A 22577-nucleotide genomic window follows, 5' to 3' on the forward strand; every position below is an offset into this window, starting at 1 on the left:
TGAGGTTTTTTTTGTACTAAGCAGGACTGAGAGGGTAGACTGAGTCTTAGAGCTCAGATGGAGCATGTTAAAACTTCCCAGCTGCCTCTTTTTCAAACATGATATATTGCGTATTACTTCCTGTCTCCAAACATTCCAAAACCAAAGGATCTCATACTATGGGGAAATGCAAGCGATATGAAGGAAGAGGGTACAGAGAAAAGAACGGAACAAGGCAGATGACCATAACTGGTTCTAAGCTAGCCTTCCTTAACATGGTGTTGTCCAAATGTGCAACAGTTGGCATTCCCAACATCTCCAGCCAGCAACACAGCACACGTGTAGTCTGTCTACAAAAGAACCAGGTTAGGAAAAACTGTTCCTGGCCATGAAACGTTTTGCAGTTGCTGGTGCAAATCTAACTAGTATTAAAGATACATGAACAGATCAGATTTCTTTTTCTGGTTAGCCTTCTTCACTGATAGTCATCTGCTTTCCTGAATTCAAACACCTCATTTGAGGGGTGGGGGGGGATTTTTGACAAAAACAAGCTTCTTCCTGTACCAAAGGCGCTTTTTCAAGAGCAACTGGAATCTCTAGTTTTTCTTTGAAGACGTTTCGCTTCTCAGCTAAGAAGCTTCTTCAGCTCTGGCTGATGGTCGGGTATGGAAGGATTTATAATCCTTGCAGGCAGCTGGTCATTTGCATTCCTCCCATTCCCTACCATTCAGTCAGAGCTGAAGAAGCTTATTGGATGAGAAGCGAAACGTCTTCAAAGAAAAACCAGAAAGTCAAGTTGCCTCTTGAAAAACCACCTTTGGGTCAGCCATGACCTGGATAAATGAGAATCTCCATAGACACATCTGCCCATACTAAACAAAAGACCACATTTATGTACAAATATAGGCTAACTGACTATTGTAAAAGGAGGAATGAAATTCTTGGTTGTTTTAAAAGTTGGAATAATTCTATGGACAAATAGGGGAGATAGTTGGACTTTGAGTCAGACTATCATATTAAGCAATGTAGAAGAAGATAAACAACAATGACCAAACAACAAGATGCTGAAAGAGTGAGCTCCAACTTGCACCTAAAGGGAAGGGGTGAATATGGAAGGTCAGGAAAACTAATTTAAAACTCTCCCGTTGTTTCTATCAGAATTAGAAACAGGAACACAGTTAAGCGATGCCATAACACACCTCTATCCCAGTCATGGAGATCCAGCAAATGACATTAGTAGCTGGGGCTAAAGCCATGTTTGCCACTGTAGGAGCAGTCTTTTTCTAAGCCCAAACCATTTCCCCACCCCCCACCCACCCCCAAAAAACACAACTCATTAAGCCAGTCTTATTTCTAAAACAAGGTTTAAGGCTGAGAGCCCAGTTAACTGTTTATTCATTAAACCATGGTAAAAGTATAGCCTAGCATAGTCTAAAGTCAGCCACTGTATGATGGCACTGGACGCTTTTTGAGAGTCAGTACATGGTTATAAATACAGAGGTGTTAATTTCTTGGGTCACTAAGATATACAGATTTCTTGTTTTAGATTGATGGGTCTTGTCAGAAACTCTGAGGTACTTTCTTTCAGGAATTTCAGTTTGGGAGATCTACCTCAAATAACCAAGTTTACATGGGAAAAATGTAGATCATCGCTAGATGGCAACAAAGTCATACAAAAAACTCTTTGCTGTCATCTTAATGATTATCTGGATTTTAAAGCCCAGATTTGGGGCCCCTAACCTTAAGTTCCAGGCCTCAACCAATTCCTGAGAGAAGAAGCCCTCCATCCTGTGACCACAGAATAATATCATATGGAACATCTGCCATGGAACATTTCAAGGCCCCAGAAGATGCTGTTTAATGATTTCCTAAACAGCACATGCTGCCACAGCTAATCTCTGTGAAATGACAACCCCGTGAGCAGATACAATCTGTATGGACACTGCACCCAAATATCAAGAATACAGGTATAAATGTCTTCCACAGAGTAGGTAATGTGAACATAATCAACCACGGCTGGAAGAGTTACCTGAAATATTAAATTGTGCTTTAGTGGTTACCTAAACTGTATCAGAGCATCAAACAGTATGATAAAAAGTGGTCTTTATGCATTAAATTGTTTCATACATCTGTTGTGCTATCAGATCCTAGTTAGTATAATTTTCCTCACCGCCTAAAGTTTACCTTGGAGTTAGGTAAAGCTGGTACTATATTCATCTTGATTTCAAATCTCCCTGAGTTATACAGATGGGGCGGGGGGGCATAAAGCAGAAAAGCTTGCTCAGTTTGCAACAAATTCTTAAGTGAACCCTTACAGAACCCGTACAGAAAACAGAGTACAGGTTTTGCATCTTCAGAGAGAAGCCATGCTAACATAAAAGCGAGTAGCAGCTGAAAAAGCCAGGAGAAAGATTCTTCAGCCTTCACAGAAGCATTTCAGAGATGTACCTTGATATGGCGGAAGAATCAACAATCCCTCAACTAAATCAACAAAACGGTTAAAAAGAGCAGTTCACAAGACTGCATACACATGTATCTCAGTATTTTTGTTCCACCAATTTGTAAAGTTTGTCCAAATATTTGTGTTTAAGAAGCAAATAAAGTTTATCTATCTTAAGGGGGCCACCCATGGTATGTTAGATAGAGATACAGCAAGCTTTGCTTGTTAGCCTGTGGAAGGAGGAAAAAAAAGCTATGGTGGAAACCAATTCTGAACTGGTTCTCAATGCAGCAAAGTGTTTAAAGTGTCTCTCAAGCCTGTAACAGGCCAAGTGCACTAATTCCATAGCTCAGTCACTATTCCAGACATGATTCAACAAGTGTTTCAGCACAACAGATTCTGTTAGGTCACACACACTGTTGCAGCGTGGAGCTATAGATCAAGAATGCAGTCCTCTATCCCCCCAAGCAGTCCACAGATAATAAAACTGTCCAGGCCTTGTAGGCCTTGTTTACCAGCTTTGTACAAAAGGGCCATCCGCAGATCAAAACCAACAGCTTCAGACAATCAGCAGAGAGCAACCTGAAACTGCAAAGTTAAAGCGTGGAGTCCATCACTGGATGCCCATTCTGAGACAGGATCCGATGCTCTATGGTGCTAGATTTCATTGAGGCAGGGGAATACTTTGGCACCCTGCGGCAGGCAAAGCAAAGGATCTTCCGGAAGGTGCTTCGCATCTCATTGTCCCGGTAGGAGTAGATGATGGCGTTGATGAGGGAGTTGATCTCTGCCAGCAACAGGAAGTATTTCTCCACTGCCAACACGTTGCAGCTCTTGCAGCCGAGGCCGTCCAGCAGAAGAACCACCTGCCCTGGCGTCCAGCAAATCACAAAGGCACCTAAGACAGGAAAGAGGAATCTATGAAAAAGAAAAAAAAAAAAGAAATCCAAAGGAATTCACAAGACTTTAAGGAGCTGCACATTCGCCAAGGAGAAAGATGTGTAAAACTTAAGAATAACAGAGTTGGAAGGGACCTTGGAGGTCATCTAGTCCAACCCCCTTCTCAAGCAGGAGAGTCTATTCCAAATGTTAGCCTCTACCTAGGATCGAACTCACAGCCTCCTGGTTGTGAGAGCTCCTTGTTCTGAAAGCTGAAGGTGCATTGCTAAATACATATTACCTGATTCACGGCTTCCCCAGCCTAACCCCTTCAGATTCATATATATTATAGCTCCAATACTGAATGAGGATTTTGGAAACTCCAGTCCCAGCATATCAGGAAAGACTAGGTTAGACTTTTTCCAGAAAGGAAGGAGAGACTAGCTGGAGGCTAAGATTTAGGCCTGGGCTCAAGGAGGCAGAGTCCCTCTTCAAAGGAAGGAAGAATGTATATTCTGGCACTTCCACCTATTATCTTTCCAAAAGTCTATCACATGTGGGCTTTTTAATTATTTCTGGATTTTTTTTAAAAAAAACCTGCCTTTCTTGTTTGTATAAATAGCTCAAGGCAACAAACATAGCTAATACTCATTCTTTCATCCTCTTATTTTCCCCACAACAAAAATCCTGTGAGGTGAATTGGGTTGAGAGTGACGGGCTCGAAGTCACCCAGTTAGCTTTCATGCCAAACAGGACTAGAATTCAAAGTCTCCTGGTCAGGCACCTAGCCCAATGCCTTAACCACTAGACAGAACTGCCTCTAATTTGATTTAGTTTAGATTAGAAAGAAGGTGGATGATGGAAGAAAGTGATGGAACATGATGGCCAGGGAAAACATGGGCGGGAAACTATTTCTCTCATACTAGTGGAACATGAAGTCAGTTCTCTCTTCTTGAGAACATTCAGAATTAATTCAAAAAAGCTTTCTTCCCAACTTCTGATGAAACCACAGAATTCAGTGCTACAACCATCAATTTAGAAAGTTCTAAAGGGAGACCACAGTGCTGATGAGTGCACCATTGAAAGACCTGAAAAAAAAAAGATTAGGGATAGATCTTCATGGAGAAAAACTATGTGGTTGCTCAGTGTCACAAATGAATTGATGGCAACATAATCAATGAATGAAATCAACCAAAATTTGTGTTAGACTATCAAGAGGTAGTGGCTATTATATACTATTTCCAGAATCAATCCAGGACAGCCTTAAATATCTACTACTAGGGAGGAATAGATAAAGTTGGTTATTACTTTACCATAATGTATACAAAAATTTAAGAGAGAATGCTGGATTATATAAGCATATTGCATGATCCATCGGGGCTCTTAGTATGTTCCCATAATGCAAATCAAAACTATGTTTATTAATCACATCTTCTGATTGCCTGCTTATTTTCCTGTAAGAAGAGAAACATTTTATTTTATTATTTTATTAAGGAAGTTTATATGGCTACCAAACTCACTCTCGGTGACTCCTTCTGACACACTCATGAAGTCACTTGTGTCAAGGTGCAGCCCCAATTCCTTTAGAATAGAATAGGAATAGTATAGCAGAGTTGGAAGGGACCTTGGAGGTCTTGTAGTCCAACCCCCTGCCTAGGCAGGAAACCCCCCACTACTTCAGACAAATGGTTATCCACTCTCTTCTTAAAAACTTCCAGTGTTGGAGCATTCACAACTTCTGGAGGCAAGTTGTTCCACTGATTAGTTGTTCTAACTGTCAGGAAATGTCTCCTTAGTTCAAGGTTGCTTCTCTCCTTGGTTAGCTTCCACCCATTGCTTCTTGTCCTGCCCTCTGGGGCTTTGGAGAATAGCTTGACTCCCTCTTCTTTGTGGCAGCCCGAGATATTGGAACACTGCTTTCATGTCACTACTAACCCTTCTCATCAAACTAGACATACCCAGTTCCTACAACCGTTCTTCATGCTTTAGCTCCAGTCCCCTAATCATCTTTGTTGCTCTTCTCTGTACTCTTTCTAGAGTCTCCGCATCTTTTTTACAACGTGGTGACCAAAACTGAATGCAGAATTCCCAGTGTGGTCTTACCAAGGCATTATAAAGTGGTATTAACACTTGATCTTGATTCTATCCCTCCATTTATGCAGGCTAGGACTGTGTTGGCTTTTTTGGCAGCTGCTGCACACTGCTGGCTCATATTTAAATGGTTGTCCACTAGGACTCCAAGATCCCTCTCACAGTTACTACTGTTGAGCAAGGCACCGCATATACTGTACCTATGCATTTTGTTTTTCTTGCCTAAATGTAGAACCTTACTTTTTTTACCATAAAATTTCATTTTGCTAGATAGCGCCCAATGTTCAAGTCTGTCAAGATCCTTCTGAATTTTAAGCCTATCTTCTGGAGTGTTGGCTATTCCTGTTAGCTTAGTGCCATCTGCAAATTTGATGAGTTCCCCATCTATCCCCTCATGCAAATCACTGATGAAGATGTTGAAGAGTACTGGGCCTAAAAGAGAGCCCCAGGGTACTCCACTGCATACTTCCTTCCATGTAGATGCAGTTCCGTCGAAGACTATATGTTGAGTGCGGTTGATCAGCCTTTCCATGTACACATTTTGTTGATTCTTGAATGCTAATAAAATCTATGAAGAAATATATTTTAAAAATAGAGTTATATCTAGAGGAACTGTTTAACAGATGAAAGCCAAATGGCTCTAGCTTTAAACCTTCTTCTGAGTCATGAGAGGACAACCAGAGGTTTATGGGCCAAATGTGACTGGACTCTTTAGCTTCTTGCTCCCTGACCTTGGACAGGATTTTGAGCAGCTAATTCAGAGCTCAGAAATAGCAATAGCACTCAGGCTTACATACCGCTTCACAGTGCTTTACAGCCCTCTCTGAGTGGTTTACATAGTCAGCCTATTGCTCCCAACAATCTGGGTCCTCATTTAGACTGTATGATGCAGAATTTAGACACAACAACTGATATGCAGCAAAAAGAATTTTAACAGAAGAAAAGTATTAAGTTTATACGAAATCTTAGAAATGGCAGGTGCAAAATGTTTTACTGCTGGTATATTATTTCAGTTGCTAAAATAGAAATTTTCTAAACAAAAAAGGTTGCAAAATGGGGTCAGTCACATGGGCAGGCTCTATTATAGTTGTATGCCAAGGACTACCTATAGGGGCTTTTTTAAATGAAGGGGTTCAGTTTTCCATCTGTTATCTTCACATGTGCTTAACTCCTTTTTTAAGAAAAGCATGTGGAACCAAACACTGTATAGAACTGATAATAATACAGCTTTAATCATAATAATAATAATACAGCTATATATCCTGTTCATTCCTCTATTCCTACTGTTCTCACTGCGCTTAAGCTTCACATTCATTATTCAATTCAACCCTACATACCTAGAATGGTCTTGTCCCTAATGCTATAAAGCAGAGGTCTCCAAACTTGGCAACTATGCTGGCTGGAGAATTCTGGGAGTTGAGGTCCACAAGTCTTAAAGTTGCCAAGTTTGGGGACCCCTGCTATAAAGCTAATCACTCATTTCATAAAGCCACCCTGGCTGCTTCAATTTCATCTGCTATCCAAAGGGAGCCCAATCAGGAGCCACCTTTCCAGAGCTATCAAGTGGTTTTAAAAGGCAATGGAGCCTATCTATATAAGACACAGATTGGAGTAATCCGGCCTTTGGCTTTTGAGGAATTCTGGTTTTCCCAAAGCTGTTGTGGAAACATGTTTACCTTATTTATTAAGTTAGATTTATATCCAGCCCAATCATAAGATATAAGACACCTTACAATAATAAAACAAAATAATCCAGCAAAAATATCTTATAAATATTTTAAAACATCCCAAAAGAGACCCCAAAAGCCCTGTAAAAAAGCTTTCTATTTATTCCCAGAAGGCAGATAATATCTATAGGCTGACCCCTAACAAGGAGACATTCCAGAGATTCTGCTCCACCGGAAAAAAAAAATGCTTCTAAGGCTACCCCTTAAGGGCTAAAGGAGCAAGACCTCAAACATTAACCAGCACCCACAGATGGGAGATGATTTCCCTCCATTGAACAAATTCCTATAAGCTCTTTATTGGTATAAGCATCATAAAAAGTTATGGAGGGCTTTAAATAATCACAGGCAGTCCTCGACTTACAACCAGTGACCATCTGAAGTTACAATGCCAGTGAAAAAAGTGACTTACGGCTCGTCCCCACGCATTTATAAACACTGCAGCATCCCCCCAACATCACATGATCAGAATTTGGACATTTGACAACCAGAATATATTTATGATGGTTGTATTCACGACCTTCCCAGATGACTTTCACGAAGCAAAATCAATAGAGGAGCTGGATTCACTCAACAATTATGTGATTCACTTAATCTTGGCAAGAAAGGTAATAAAATTGGGCATGACTTTCTTTACAATCACTTTGTTTAACAGAAATTCTGATATCAATTCAGAAGTGCTATCAGCCAAGTTCTGACCAGTTCTGGAGAACCGTTAGCAGAAATTTTTAGTAGTTCAGAGAACCAACAAATCCCACCTCTGACTGGCCCCACCCCCATCTGTTCTCTGCCTCCTGAGTCCCAGCTGATTGGCTGGCTCTTCTTTTGTTGCCCTGCACAGGAGAACAGAGCTGGAAAGCAGGTTAGTGGGGTGGGGACGGAATGGGATTTTAAGTATCCTTCCCCTGCCATGCCCACAAAGCCAAACCACACCCACAAAGCCACGCCCATAGAACTGGTAGTAAAAAAATTTGAATCCCACCACTGTATCAGTTGGAGTTGCCAGTCAGTGACTATCTGTAAAAGAGATTATAGAGATTATTACTGACTGAATTATAGAATGCCCCTTAGAAAGTTTTTATCTACCTGCACTTTGGGGAAGTCCTGGGACTTGAGAACCTTCAAGAAGACCAAGGACTCAAAGGAAGGACATTAGTGGAGAAGACAGACCCACTCGCTGAAAAACACTTAAGATTCAATTTGTTCCTGAAACACTTCAATATCTATCATTCAGTCTGTTACAGAATTATATCCTGCTCATGTTTTTAATTATTAAAATCCATACACAACTTATTTATTACTTTATTAATAGGATACAACTGAAACACAGCTGAAAGCAATCTTACTGAGTTCAGGAAGATTATTGGCAGATATGAACTGCCGATTCAACTTATGCAAAAAGTCATCTTGGAGAACACCAAAGCTAGATATTTTAAAGCAGGGGTCTCAAACACAATTTACCTGGGGGCCGCTGGAGGCAGAGTCTGGGTGAGGCTGGGCTGCATAATATTATACTTTATATTATACTTTATATTTATATTTATATTATACACTAATATTATACTTTGAGATCACGGTGGGGGCCACAGGATATCGTCTTGCAGGCTGCAATTGGCCCGCGGGCCGTGAGAATGAGACCTCTGATTTAAAGTTTTCTTAGCCATACAACTTGAGCTGAGTAAAGCAAGGAAAAAAGGGATTGTATTTTTCTTCACTAGTTTATTGGAGGGCTGAGAAACCTTTTAAGCCAGATTCAAGGCTGCCATGAATTTCTCACCAAATTATGATAAAGATGAATGTAGTAGAGTTTTCAGCCAATGGGGCCTATGATTTTCTATCCATTGGTCAGGTCTTGAAGGCTGTTGAGTCCAAGGTTGGATGGACTCTTCTCTCCAAGTAGGAGTTTTTTCTTTCCGGCCTTGCCAGGAGAAACCAAGAAACTGAATGATACCTAAATGCCTCAGATAGGATTACCGCCTGCAGGAATTATATCCAATGAGCTTGTCTCAACTAGTCTTATTATGAACTATGTGGTTATTTCACTGCCCTTTACTCTTAAAAATACTGTATATTATTTTTTAAGGAAACTGCCTTTGTTACAATAAGATAGAACTAAGCCCTTTAGGGAGGAGTCCATTTTTTCATGTTTCCTATTCTAAAGATTCTACATCCAAGAAAAAAGTGTCAGCAAGTTTGAACAGAACCTACACTTGCAGAAATAATAATTAAAAAGGATCTTATATATGGAATAAGTCAGTCTGGTGTGGTGGTTAAGACACCACACTAGAAAGTGGGAGACCATGTGTTCTAGTCATGCCTTAGGCACAAAGTCCGTTGATTGGCCTTGGGCCATTCACTTTTCTCAGCACTAAAAAGGAAGCAATGACAAACCACTTCTGAAAAAGCTTGCCAAGGAAATTTCAGGGACTTTTGCAGTGCTAGTAGTTTTTTTCCAACATTCTTATCATGATAAAGGTTTTTTTTCCCCCCTCTCAAACATCCTAGTTGTTTATGAAATATAGCCTTGAGCGAATACTTGTGGAACAAAACCCTACTGACAACCATGCAGCCTTTAGAAGGTTAGATGGACATCATCTATCAATCCATTCTGTAGCATTGTAGGCACCGGGAAGGGACTTGGTCTGGAAGATCACAGGAGGTCACTACTGAAAAACCCACAACCAGAGTCAAACCCTTTGACCTACTTTTAGTCTAAGTCTTTTTCCCGGTAACCTCATAAAAAAAAATTAAAATTTTCTAAACAGTGAAAAGTTTCACCTGCCCATTTCTGTACAAGCTGCTACAAACACTGTGGGGGGAAAAAACAACAACAACAAAAGGAAAACCCAGACTACTGACTCCTTTTCTCGCTGTTCCTATCTCCCTCTCTACAGGGTTAACTTTCCAAGAAACAAAGTTCAATTTGGTATTTAATCCCACCCCATAAAGGCTAAACAGCATACTTACAAAAATGTTTCATAAATGTAATAGCCTATGAAATTCCAATGCATTCTTCATCTTGTCTATTGCAAAATAAATAAACCAAAGCATTTTTTTTTTTAAATTGTGCATTTTCCAAAGTAAAAAAAAGGCTTATCGTGAAGAGGACCTGTTTGTTTATTTAAACACCTTTGCACAGTTGCCCAACTCACACAGTGACTCTGCTGGTTGATATTGGGATACCCTCCATGTATAAAAATACATCAAGCTCTTACTGAAGACATAGAATATTGCACCTATTAAAAGCTGTGATATCAGCATATAGCAAATGGTACTTACACAAGGAATTCAACATACACAAAAATGATCACTGTTGCTAACGTCTCAGTAACCTATTTGTAGGTATTTCATTTTGTTGACTTTCATCTTTACTTCAAGGCACCTTCTATTTTGACGCAATGCTAAACTATATTTTAGTGTTCATGTTTTAGAAGAGTCCTCTAGTTCAACTCTCCACTTTGTTGATGTAGCTGCAATGATTTCAGAAGTGCTCCTGCTTTTAACTGAACACAATTTGCTACAAAATGAAAAAATATGGTTAATTATAATCACAGTTTATTTATTGAAATAATCCAACCATAAATCACAATTTATAAAATGAATTTAACCTAATACACCACTGTTAAGCGGTCACAATTTAGGGATCAAAATAAATATAATTAATTATTGTGAAAGCTTATGGAAAGAGTAGTTTCACGTAAAACAAATTCTGCCATGTCCCATTCATAGTCCGCTCTACTGTATATCGAGTAGAGTGGAAGCTTCTATCTACCTCGCAACTGCAATTCATTTCTGAAAATAATATACTAGATGAAGAAGCCACATAATTTCGCCTATGCTTAAACAAAGCATAGTACTTCTTGAACACCACCATAAGGGTAAAGGTTCCCCTTGCACATACGTGCTAGTCGTTTCCAGCTCTAGGGGGCAGTGCTCATCTCCATTATAAATCCGAGGAGCCAGCACTGTCCAAAGACATCTCTGTGGTCATGTGGCCGGCATGACTAAATGCCAAAGGTGCACAAAACACTGTTACCTTCCCACCAAAGTGGTCCCTATTTTTCTGCTTGCATTTTTTTAACATGCTTTCAAACTGCTAGGTTGGCAGAAGCTGGGACAAGTAACAGGAGCTCACTCTGTTCTGTAGCACTAGGGATTTGAACCGCCAAACTGCTGACTATTCTGACTGACAAGCTCAGCGTCTTAGCCACTGAGCCACCACCCTACCATGACTGAATTCATATATCACACTGGATCAGGGTTGCTCAGTTCACACAGCACACTAATTCAGAAACCACAACAGTAAACATTATGGATCCATTATTTCCCCTTTCTAGGGGAAATTTGCATTTATTTCTTGATTTTATTTATTGGTGATGGTATGGCCTAATAAGGCAAAACTATCATGGCCTAAACATACAGTAGATGGTACTAAGTAAGTACAACAATAAAGCAAAACCACAGACATTCAGACCTGAAAGCAACTTCTTGCACGATGGGGCAGATGATGGGGCCTACAACTTTTGCAGCCATCACAGCTACTGCCACTTGAATAAATTGGGCTTGGTGTCAAGGGACAATCAAGAGAGCCGAACAACTAGCATTACTGACTGGCCTCACCTTAAAAATGCCTGCTCTTCTTTGAAATACCTATTTGAATGTCTTTGAAGCTGGCAGCAGCAATGTGGCAGTAAGGCTCACACGAACAAAGCCCATGCAAAGTATCATAGCTGGAGAGTTTGCAGTTGAGGACCAGTTTACTTAATAATAACCCCATTAAAATTTATGAAATGAGCTAGAACTGAAACTCTCAAATGTTAAAAGAATAATTAGCCAAAGCAAGCCCCAAAGCTGCCATACTCAGAAAACAATACAGACCTAATTTTTTTTTCTCTACTTCACATGCAGATTGTTAAGAAAAGCACATTCTTTCCTTCATCCATCCATCCATAGCAAAACAGTTCGGGTTTCCATTTGAGAAATGATGTTAATTTGCCCTCTGGTCTAGTCATGCATTCCTCCTTCATCTTCTCTCCCAGCAGGAACCTTGCCACACCTCCACATACGTCTACACAAAGCCAAGACAGCTCATCATAACAGAGGGAGCAACCCCCTGCATTCTTCTGGCTGTCTCTTACTCCTCAGGGAATGATACAGCTTGAGCAATTATCAGTTAGAATATGGCTCAGTTCCCTGTAACTTCAGCTAAGGCAAAACAGCCTCCTGCTGCTTTTCTTGTGCACAGCAGAATAATCCATTCAAATAACACAATGAAAGAAAAAAAATAAAAATAAAACAGATTTACTGAACTATAAAAGCCGGTTGTTCTGATTACTTCTAGCTTGGCTTTGAATCTCAAGTTATTTGTTCAAAAGATTCCAACATCAACCATTTTTCAAAGGGCCTTGATGGGATTACATCTTTTAAATATGGAAGTTCTTGTTTCAGTCCCCAGTATTTCCATTTTAAAAAATGAGACAGCTATGCTGTTATGTAGCTGTCTTCTGGCATTCCCAAAACCATCATCATGTCTAGGATGACATGTGAAGAGAAAATGCTAGCTCTGCTCCTATTAATGATGTTCCAAACATCCTGTTCTCATAAAAAAAAAACCTGACAGAGGAATACTTTTTATCTACTAGTATGTTCCTTCTAAAACAAAAGAAGCTAACTGCTGAATATAAGAACATTGTGTTATATGGAAGACATGGGTCTGGAAGAGTTATTTAAGAACAGTGTGGTAAACAAGAACATACAAGGTCAAGTATGCCATCTATGGAATTGTATTCTCTTGTATTTAAGAGAGAGTGATTGTTTAGAGAGAATGAATGGGGACTGAATTGCAAAATTAATACACAAAGGTAGAATGAACAAATTGGGAGGAAGGAGACAACTGAAAAAATCACAGTTAGAGGAAGTTGATGAAATTCTTAAGAGGTGAGAAGAAGTAACAATGTTTTTTACAGACACAAAGTTATGAAGAGATAAAGTGAAGGGTGTTCATAGGGGTGGTCCTCTTTCAACAACCATTCGTTCAACAACCATTCAAACCTAACAACAGCATTGAACAAGTGGAAGTTACAATAGGTCCTTGTACTTAGGTTAGTCACAATGTCCTATAATTGAGATTTGTGACCTTCCCTGCTACCTTCTAACAAGCAAAGTCAAAGGAGGAGCTGGAAGGAAATGACAAATCACAGTCATGTGAGATCCTACATGGTCAATGCTTTAATAAGAGGCACAGGGACTGCTGGAATTGCCATCACTAAGCAACTCAGTCACCTGGTATTTTTGACACATGATTATATTGCTTAACAATGGAGTTTCCAATCCCAATCGGCATTCTTAAGTGAGAATTACCTGTACAAGTAAATGACTCCTTGCGGATTTTACTCTGCTAGTCATTACCAATTATAAAAGATACTGCTCATCTCCATTTCAAGGGTCATTGGACCAGCACTGTCCAAAGACATTTCTGCAGCCAACATGACATCATGTAGTACTGTTACCTTCCCACCAAAGTGCTACTTATTTATCTACTTGCATTTGCATGCTTTTGAATGGCTAGGTTGGTAGGAGGTAGGGCAAGGACAGGAACTCACTCCATCATAGGATACTCAGGTCTCAAACCTGGGCTGTCAGCTTTCCAACTGACAAGCCCAGCTTCTTAACCTTTGAGCCAGTGAGCTGTCTGTTACCTGTATAAACTAAATTTAATTCCCTTTTCTTTTTCTTTTGTCTTTAATTCTTTTATTCAGTACCTCTTATACTTTTTCTTTATTTCTCTCAATTTTCTGTACCTCTACAAGTAATGTTTATCCTAAAATGGAAGTGTGTTGGGTATGTATGGATTCATATGTTTTATTACTGAAAGAAAGGACAAACATTTGCATGTGTTCATAAAGAAACTCTGATTGAAGGAAAACTGGACAGAGTGCGCTTTTACTTACTGAGGATAATGATGACTGTCTTGATGAGGTTGATCATAGTTTCATTGTAGCGTGGGTGAAATGTAGTATGCTTAGACATCCGAGCCATCTTCCTCTTGACGTAGATGAAAATGTGAGTGTAGACAACCACCATAATGAGGAAGATAAAGAGATTGGAAAGTGCCCAGAAGGTCAAATACCTGCGGCTGTAGAGAGGTGCCATCGTAGAGCAATCATTCAGCTGACACAAACAGTGCCAGCCGTATGAAGGGATAAGACCCAATAGCAGGGCTGTTATCCAGATGCAGCCGATGAGAATAATTACCCTCTGATTGGACATCTTGCTATGGAGCTGCATGGTGAAGATTGTCTGGTGACGCTCCACTGCAATGGCCAAAAGATTGACTACTGAGGCAGTCAGGCTGGTGTCCAAGAGGCTCTGCCTGATAAACCAAGTCTTGAGAGAGAGCTTAGCTGTCCTCGGCCCAGTGTGGAACATCAGGAACATGTACGCAATCCCAGCAAAAAGATCAGCTGCAGCCAGGTTCCCCAAGAGGTAGTAGATAGGATAGTGGAATCGCTTGTTGATAACAATGGCTGTGATGACCAGCAAGTTGGTGAGCAGTACAATGATGCTGACTGTCAAGCCAAGGGCAACCACCAAAATATCCTTGGGTCTCCATTCATGGAATAGCTCTTTTCCACTGTTGTTATAGAAGAACTCTACTGTCATATTATAATAGCACACAGTCATCTTTTCAGTCAAGTCCTGATTGGGAGAGAGGGAGAAACGGAATGACACAATCTGAGCCTTTAAAGAAAGAAGAGAAGATAGGAGGAGAAAGAAAGAAAAGAAGACTTTGGTTTACACAACCTTAACTTTTAAAGAGAGGATAAAAGACATATCTAGCTAATGTCAAGTTCTCGGCCCACAGTGCACTTAATTTACTCTTCCACTAGGAAAATCCCAACCCATGATACAACTATTCCCATGATACAATTATTCCCATATGTTCCAATTCACGGAAGATAACCAAATATTTTCTCTTCTACCAATAGTTGAGAATGATCTTGAAGAGCATCCACTTCATAAATATTATACATCTTCTATGTATGTAATTAGAGGAAGGAATTCCAATACTCTCCAGTTATGTATCTCCAATTAGCAAGGCTAATTGTAAGGAATGACGGGCGCTGTAGCCTAAAGGGTTTGGAAAGTGCCAGGCTGCATACCTCTGCTCTGTCCAAGACTGGCTGCTGTTTACAAAAGCTTCTTATTTGTCAGGACAAAAACTGCAACATTGCCGGTGACCTTCAGAGACCAAAAGAGAAAATAAAGAAGAGATTTCCCACATCAGGGTAATGTTAATACAGGTAGAAACCACAAATCTAATCGGTTAGAAGTCTTCAACCTTCTTAGATTTGGGATACATGTTCTAAAAAACGTAGAACCCATTGTTTTCTTGTGAGGCCCTTTTTTCCCTTTCCCCCTTTTCAAACCTTCTGGTTTTCTGAAAAGCAAGTAAAATGAAATTAAGATGGTGATAGTAACACTGTTCTGATCCAGCACAAGTGCTCAGTGAACAGACAAAAAAACCTGAATGCTAGTTAATTAACTCGTGCACCTTTTTGCCAGAGGTCATTCTTGCAGAAGTGTAAAACTCAACCCTCCTATATCAGGGTACAAGAAAATGTGACAATTAAATTCAGTCTCTTCTGTATGCTAATACATTGTACAAGACCAAGTTTTAATAATCTATTTATACAGACTCATTAGCTCAGGAAATTTACTCATTATAATTGTGCAGAAATAAAAAAAAAATGGTTAAACATAGCTTCATGCCACCCTTTTGCTTTCCATCTTCCCATTTAAATCTTCTCCGTGGACATAACCAGGTTATTAGTCTGCACACATCATGCACCAAAACTCAGTTATTTTTAAGGCTTGGAAACAATTTGATCTTTGGAAGAGGCAATGGAGTAAATTAGGTCAAAAGAAAAAAGAGGATGGTAGTGGGTTTCACGTTGTTTCCTAAGAAAAAGTAATCTTGATAAGAGGAGGATTTTAAGAAAAAAAAATAGCCCCTGAAAAAGATATAACTAATTATTAAAAACAGCATAAATTAGCCAGCATATGTCCTGCTTTATTTTGTAGTTGGTCTGGAATGGAGTTGGTTGTATCCCGTCTCTCCTAACAATAGTTGAATGATGCACTGTATCAGGGGTCACCAACCTTTTGGACCTCAGGGACCACCAAACTCATAATTTTAAATCCCACGGATCAGAGACCCTGGGAAAATCCAAAAAAAAAGTCTGCAGAACCCCCCGTTTTCCTACTGATCGATCGTTCTTTATTTGGGATCACAGGATACCATCTCCAGCTCCATTCTCAAGGGGAGAGAGAGAGAGAGAGAGACTTTTGGCTTCATGCAAGGAAAGCAGCAGAAGCAGCAGAAGTCTTTCTCTCCCGCAAACTCCACCAGAAATGAGTCATTGTGAGACTTGTTGCGCCAGCACAGCCTCTTGGAGCAGGATGCCTTGCAGGGTCCCAAAGACTCATTTCTGGAGGAGTTTGGGGGAGAGAAAGAAATACTTTTGCTGCTTTCCTTGCATGCAGCCAAAAGCAAAAGAAGAAAGAAGCAGAAAGAAGCATCCCGTGGCCAGGTCAGGCACGTGGGACAAGTTCCCCCCCCCTCTACCTCGTGTTGTTCGCAATGCAAGTGATTCAAGCCTTGTGTTCCCACAGGCCATATGAGTGGTGCAGCCTTGTGTTCCTGCGCAGCCTGGATTAACTGCTCTGGGGGGGTGCTTTGGGGATGACATTTCTCTGCGGACCACCAAAATTTTCTCACGGACCACCAGTGGTCCCCGGCCCACTAGTTGGCGACCACTGCACTATATCTTATTCTGATAATTATTTAATAATGGATGTAATAGAATTAAATTTGCGTGGACAAATGCCTAATGAGGTAGCTGATCCATGGGGGATATGCATACCATGTTTATTACATTCCATTTAGTATTAGCTCAAGCAGTTACAAGCAGCAATGCAATGCAATACAATATGTAAACACACAGACACATATATACACACATGTATTTGTGTTCAGAATAAATATTGCAGCTTTAGTTAACTCCAGTTAGAAACTGGGTATGTTATAAAATTTCCTATGATTTGCTGGAGACATACTGTAAAGTTAAGAGGAGAAGAAGAACTGGACACAGTGCTCCCTTCTCTGCACACACACACACACATTTTAACACTAATTTGTTTTCTGTGCTTTCTTAGCTATCAAGCATTTTGCAACATCTATGAGTAAAATTTCCTTCTTTCTTGATGCTAGATCATCAACAACCCTTTGCCCACATTAAAAGACTGGAGAAAGAGCAGCATTTGTATCAGCAAGGCACTCTGTGTAATGCAGGCTACTGTGGATAGAAGGCATTGGTGTGAGCAAACTCAGCTGCACACGTTTGCACTATACCTGCAAATTTAAGAGTTGACTATTGTAGGCTATAAAGAAAGCTTGAACCAAGAAAGTAGTAGAAAACTTCTGAAATATGATAAGGAGTCAGATGGCACCTTTTTCAATTAATTATTTTTATTAAAGGTTATAAACTGCCATGAGCTGCAGCTCATCATCAGATGCATAAAGTGGCTAGACTAAGATAAGATTTAGATTAGGATTGCAATGAAAGGGGAAAATAGTTTGGTTATGTAGATGCAGTTTACAGGCATCTTTTCCAAGAAGGATTGCCAGTATCTTCTCAATTAGCAATTATAATGGGTTAAAAGGCTACTGTATTTGTTAAGACCTTCTGAGATTGCCTGAAACCTTCTGATTTTAAGGGTAGTTAAATAAATAAGTTCCATAGTGTTTTAAAGTCAGATAAAAAGTTGGGTATTTTTGGTCAGTCCCAAAAGGTGCTATCAAACTCCTCCTAACATGGTCCTCTTATAATGTCAGCTTCTGAAACAATCTCAGCTTTCATTACAAAGAAAAAGAAAAAAAAACTACCAGTTTCTACTTTGGGAATATAATGAAATTGCAGGATGTAAATGCCCAAAATATATCCATTTACAGCTGAAAAGAAATACCTAAAAGTACATGGACCAAAATGGTAGAGATCAGAGAAATGCTTGAACTGTAAACAGATCAGATGGCCTCTCCCTCATGTCTGTGATTAGCAGGTCCTGTTTGGCAGAAGGAAGGAAGGAAGGAAGGAAGGAAGGAAGGGAGGGAGGGAGGAAGGAAGGAAGGAGGAAGGAGGGAGGGACGGAGGAAGGAAGGAAGGAAGGAAGGGCTTACTGATATCGATTACAAAATTCATCTTTCCCAATGCAGAAATTAAATCAATTAGACCCCGTCCCTTAAATATTTGTAGTGCAGCTATGCAGCATTTCAGACATAGTGCTACTTAAATTTCCTTAAAACAGCTACATCTTTCATAAGATGCATGGCGGTTCTCTGCAGCTACAGCATGATCCTGGGGAAAAACACATTTAAACTGTGGCAGGGGAGTCCTATATGGGCACCCGCCCCCATACTCTCCAAAGCAGTTTTTAGCATTCTACAATAATGCAAAGTGCTGTATGCCTTTATTTCTAAATATCTGATAGACACACAAAGAACTCCAACCCCATATTTACTGCTTTCAAAAAGAGAACAACTAGTACGGACTGATATAAAGTAAGAAAAGAAAAAAGGAAATCAAAGAAACGTAAAAGTGCAAGAAGGAGGGAACAATAGAGCTTTTGATCTTCTTTACAGCAGTGATTAAGTCCAATTATAAATTTATGCCTTACTCTATGGTTGTAACATAACTCTTTTCTCCCTATAATCTATTCTGCCTAATAATCAAAATTGTAAACGTTGCCTAAATGTCTAATCTCCAATTTTGCCTAAGTATCAACTCTGTAGTTGGAGGTAATCAACTAGACCAAGTGTTTTTAAGCCAAAATGTTCAGATTTGGAGGAGTAGCGGGGAAGCACATGAACAGAAGGATGTAGTTTGCAGAAATGAGAAGCTGATAGGAGATGAGGAATAATGGGGAGTATCACACTAGCCTTCACTTCACCCACTAAATTTTGCACAAGATGCAGAACCCTTGGGATAAGACAGAAGCCAAGACGGGGGGGGAAAAAATGCCCATATCTGATAAGAAACTGTTCCTCAGAAATATTTCCTCCCTAAACTGGATATGTAGGAAATGAAGACATTAACCAAAAGATTTTCTGCAACCACAGCTGCTCTGACTCAGAAAACATCAAAAAATAATGCTGCAAGTTTTGTTTATCACTCTGTAATGAAACTGCCATTCCAATACTTTCTTATGTATTTCAAGTTTCAACTACTACTGGCACTCATTACAAGTTAGTAACTCCAAGACAGATCCTTGTTAAAAGTCTCAAAAGGTGCAAAATATGCAAATGGAATGCTACTATTGCAAAAAAAACCCACCTAGGTATAAGGTTTTGGCCTGAGTTCTCCTTCATTAAGAATGAAATTAGACAACTGTAGACTAATGTCATATTGGACAAAACAAGCTAAGTGTAATTGCTATGTAGTTCTAGGAAACCTACAAATGAGTTCATGCTGCTCGCTAAGCCAACATTTGTGTAACCATGATTTATTGAACAAATTAGTTTGCTGGATTTGATATACTGAATTAAGATAGAACCAGAGAAAGCACACGATAGATTATCATGATCCAGATCCATGACCCTGAACATTCCACTTCCAGATTTTATCTTTAAAAAGGGAAGTACTGAATTATTAGCATCTAATCCAATAATCTCGTACCAGTCTAGATTATTAGGAAAGTCAAGGATCTCAGGGTGTAGAGTCCATAATTTAGTCATGTTGGTTAGGGGAACCAAGTGGAATCAACTATAGGTAGTCCTCAACCTACAACCACAATTTAGCCCAAAATGTATGTTGCTAAAGTGAGATATTTGTTAAGTGAGTTTTGCCCCATTTACAACCTTTTTGCCACAGTTGTTAAGTGAATCACTGCAGTTGTTAAATTAGGTTATTAAGTGAATCCTGCTTCCCCATTGACTTTGTTTGTCAGAAGGTCAAAAACGATGATCACATGACCTTGGGACACAGCAATCCTCATAAATGCATGCCAGTTGTCAAGTATCCAAATTTTGATCCCGTGAACCATGCGGATCCTACATTGGTAGCAAGTGCAAAAAATGATCACGAGTCACTTTTTTCAATGGGGTTGTAACTTTGAACACTTGTAAGTTGACGACTACCTGTAATTTCAATTTCTTTCTTTTGCCCAAGACAATGATACAACTGTATTGGCTAAGAGAAGTCATCCCAGAATCTGTTTATTCAAATTCTCCCTTGCATTCTGGCTGCCCTCGCTGAGTTGCCTGAGCTCTGGATGAACTAATCAGGTTATGAAAGTATATTTTGTGAAATTGTGAAATAACATAACATGTAAACAAATGGAAGACGGAAATGAAATGTTTAACTCAGGAATTCTTCTGTGCAACTGGATTAAATCTTTTAATTTCCCCTCCTCCCACACATAATGGTATCATTGGAGAACATTGCATGCTGGTTTCAATTTAAAATACCCGTTGGTTTCAATTTAAAATACCTGACTGTCCAGAAATATATAGATTATTATAAGTGCAAGACTAAAAGGGTAGGAATCAAGCTTCACTTCTGCCATAGTTCTTTCCATTGGCTCAAGCAAATTCACAGTTTCCCCTAGAGCAGTGGTTTTCAATGTTCTCTTCACCACGCACCCCTTTTAAATACCTTTTGAGGCCATGGACCACCAAGATTTAACTTAAGATTTAAATCATAACGTTTCTTCAAAGCTTCACAGACCTCTTAAGTCTACATCATGGCCCCACCAGGGGTCCAGGGAGCACAGGTTGAGAACCACGCTGCCCTAGAGGAAATATAGCCAACGTGAATTAAAAGTGCAACAGGATTTTTCCAGTGATTGCATCTGAATAGTATCAGCGACATCAAACATCTCAAGACCATTTCCATAGCCATTTACACATTTTATTGATCAGATAGTTCCTTATTTTTGGATCACTGCCAGGAAATCTTCACCCACCCACCCACTTTATCTCTATATAAAATAACATTTTCAGAGTTAAATTCTGGGTGCAAAATCGGTGTAAGAATGATATGCCACTTGTAGTGTCATGTGTATGTGCCCCCAAAATTTAACTTTAACTCAGAAGAAGCAATTTAACATAATAACGTAGGGCAGTGCCTGTAGAAGCCGGCACACCCGGCCAAATGGCACTGGCTGCTCTTTCTCTCCAGCCCTGTCCTGGGGTATCAGCTGATCCCCAACCTGAAACCCAAATAGGCATGTTTCCAAAATGGCACACCAAACCAACCCAGATCTCAGTGATGCATGACTTCTCACCCAAGACAAGAGGGAGGGCCTATTACAAGCAAGCTTGCCCTAACCTGGAGAACAAGGACACTGACAATCCAGATCAGGACTCTCAACTAACAAATCTGCTGCCTTTTTCATGTCCCACAAGAGCAGAGGTGGGCAACTATGGCCCCTTTATGACTTGTGGACTTCAACTCCCAAAACTCCTGAGCTAGCATGGCTTGCTCAGGAATTCTGGGAGTTGAAGTCCATAATTCATAAAAGGGCCATAGTTGCCCACCCCTGCCCAAGAGTCAGCTTCTTAGCAGGCATCTCACTCCGATTAAAGGGAAGAAAGCTCCTACAATGAATCATACTCACTTCTTGTATAGAAGTGTGCAGCTTGCAACCGACCATCAGGACATAACCCATTTTGAAGCAATACTCATGGCCCTCTAAAGATGCACGGAGAAACATAATTTTAAGCCCAGAATCTGAAATTACCTAATGGCCACTGGCTATGCAGTACTGAATTTTCTTTAGACATCTACTTTATTTGAGCTTTCTCTTTGGCAGGCTCTGCAATGTGCCACAACACAGTTTCAGTCAGCAGAAGAGCATTGGCCATTATTTTACATCGACTGATTGCTTTTGTTTTTAAAGTGCTGAGTGAGTTCCGATGAAAATAACTAGAAAGGACCAGATGGGTTATTAAGACTTGACCACCCCTCACAGGACTTTTAAAATCTATTCTCTCTTTTCCCGAGTTGGCACCCTCCAGCTGTCCCAGCACATCTGGAAAACACTCATGGGGGAAAGGTAGATCTTCCTAATGCCAATTGTAATCTCTTTTCTCTTTTGGACATGAATAATGCTGGACACGAATAATAAAAGTGGCTTTCCTTTGCAAAAAAGAAAAGAGATTACAATTGGTTCATTTTTCAGTGATGTCATAATGACAGCAGTTGTCAAAGGGATGTGAGTAAAGCCTGGGTTTGGTGAGGTAGGCAGATTTATTTTTGACTTAATATTGAATGGACAAGGGATTCCCCCCCCCCTTAAACTAGTCTTCTAATGACCTTCTTTTTAATCCAAAGGGCCAATATCAACAATTCAGTAGAGAGGAAAGGACAGGTGAGTAAGAGAGTCTTCCCATAAATTTTCTTTCC

The 22577-nt window shown here is 39.9% G+C and overlaps 1 protein-coding gene across 4 annotated transcripts in view; it reads right to left on the reverse strand.

Annotated features, from left to right (window-relative positions):
• Nucleotides 1–1324: 1324 nt before the first annotated feature.
• The window catches only part of LPAR2 (lysophosphatidic acid receptor 2), a 28546-nt gene continuing 7293 nt past the window's right edge, over nt 1325–22577 (reverse strand). For 2 of the 4 annotated variants that reach the window (XM_087925524.1, XM_087925525.1), the window contains exons 2-3: nt 14064–14811; nt 1325–3317 (exon numbers count right to left, since the gene is read on the reverse strand). In XM_087925524.1, the coding sequence (XP_087781650.1) occupies nt 3016–3317; nt 14064–14796 (1035 nt within the window). In that variant the 5' untranslated portion in view covers nt 14797–14811 and the 3' untranslated portion in view covers nt 1325–3015. Of the gene's footprint in view, nt 3318–14063; nt 14854–15275; nt 15355–22577 lie in introns of all 4 variants that reach the window. The other 2 variants (XM_026713814.2, XM_026713813.2) reach the window with 2 other exon arrangements.

The sequence above is a fragment of the Pseudonaja textilis genome, chromosome 2, assembly GCF_049901715.1.
Source record: "Pseudonaja textilis isolate UNSWEBS1 chromosome 2, rPseTex1.2, whole genome shotgun sequence".
Lineage (NCBI taxonomy): Eukaryota > Metazoa > Chordata > Lepidosauria > Squamata > Elapidae > Pseudonaja > Pseudonaja textilis.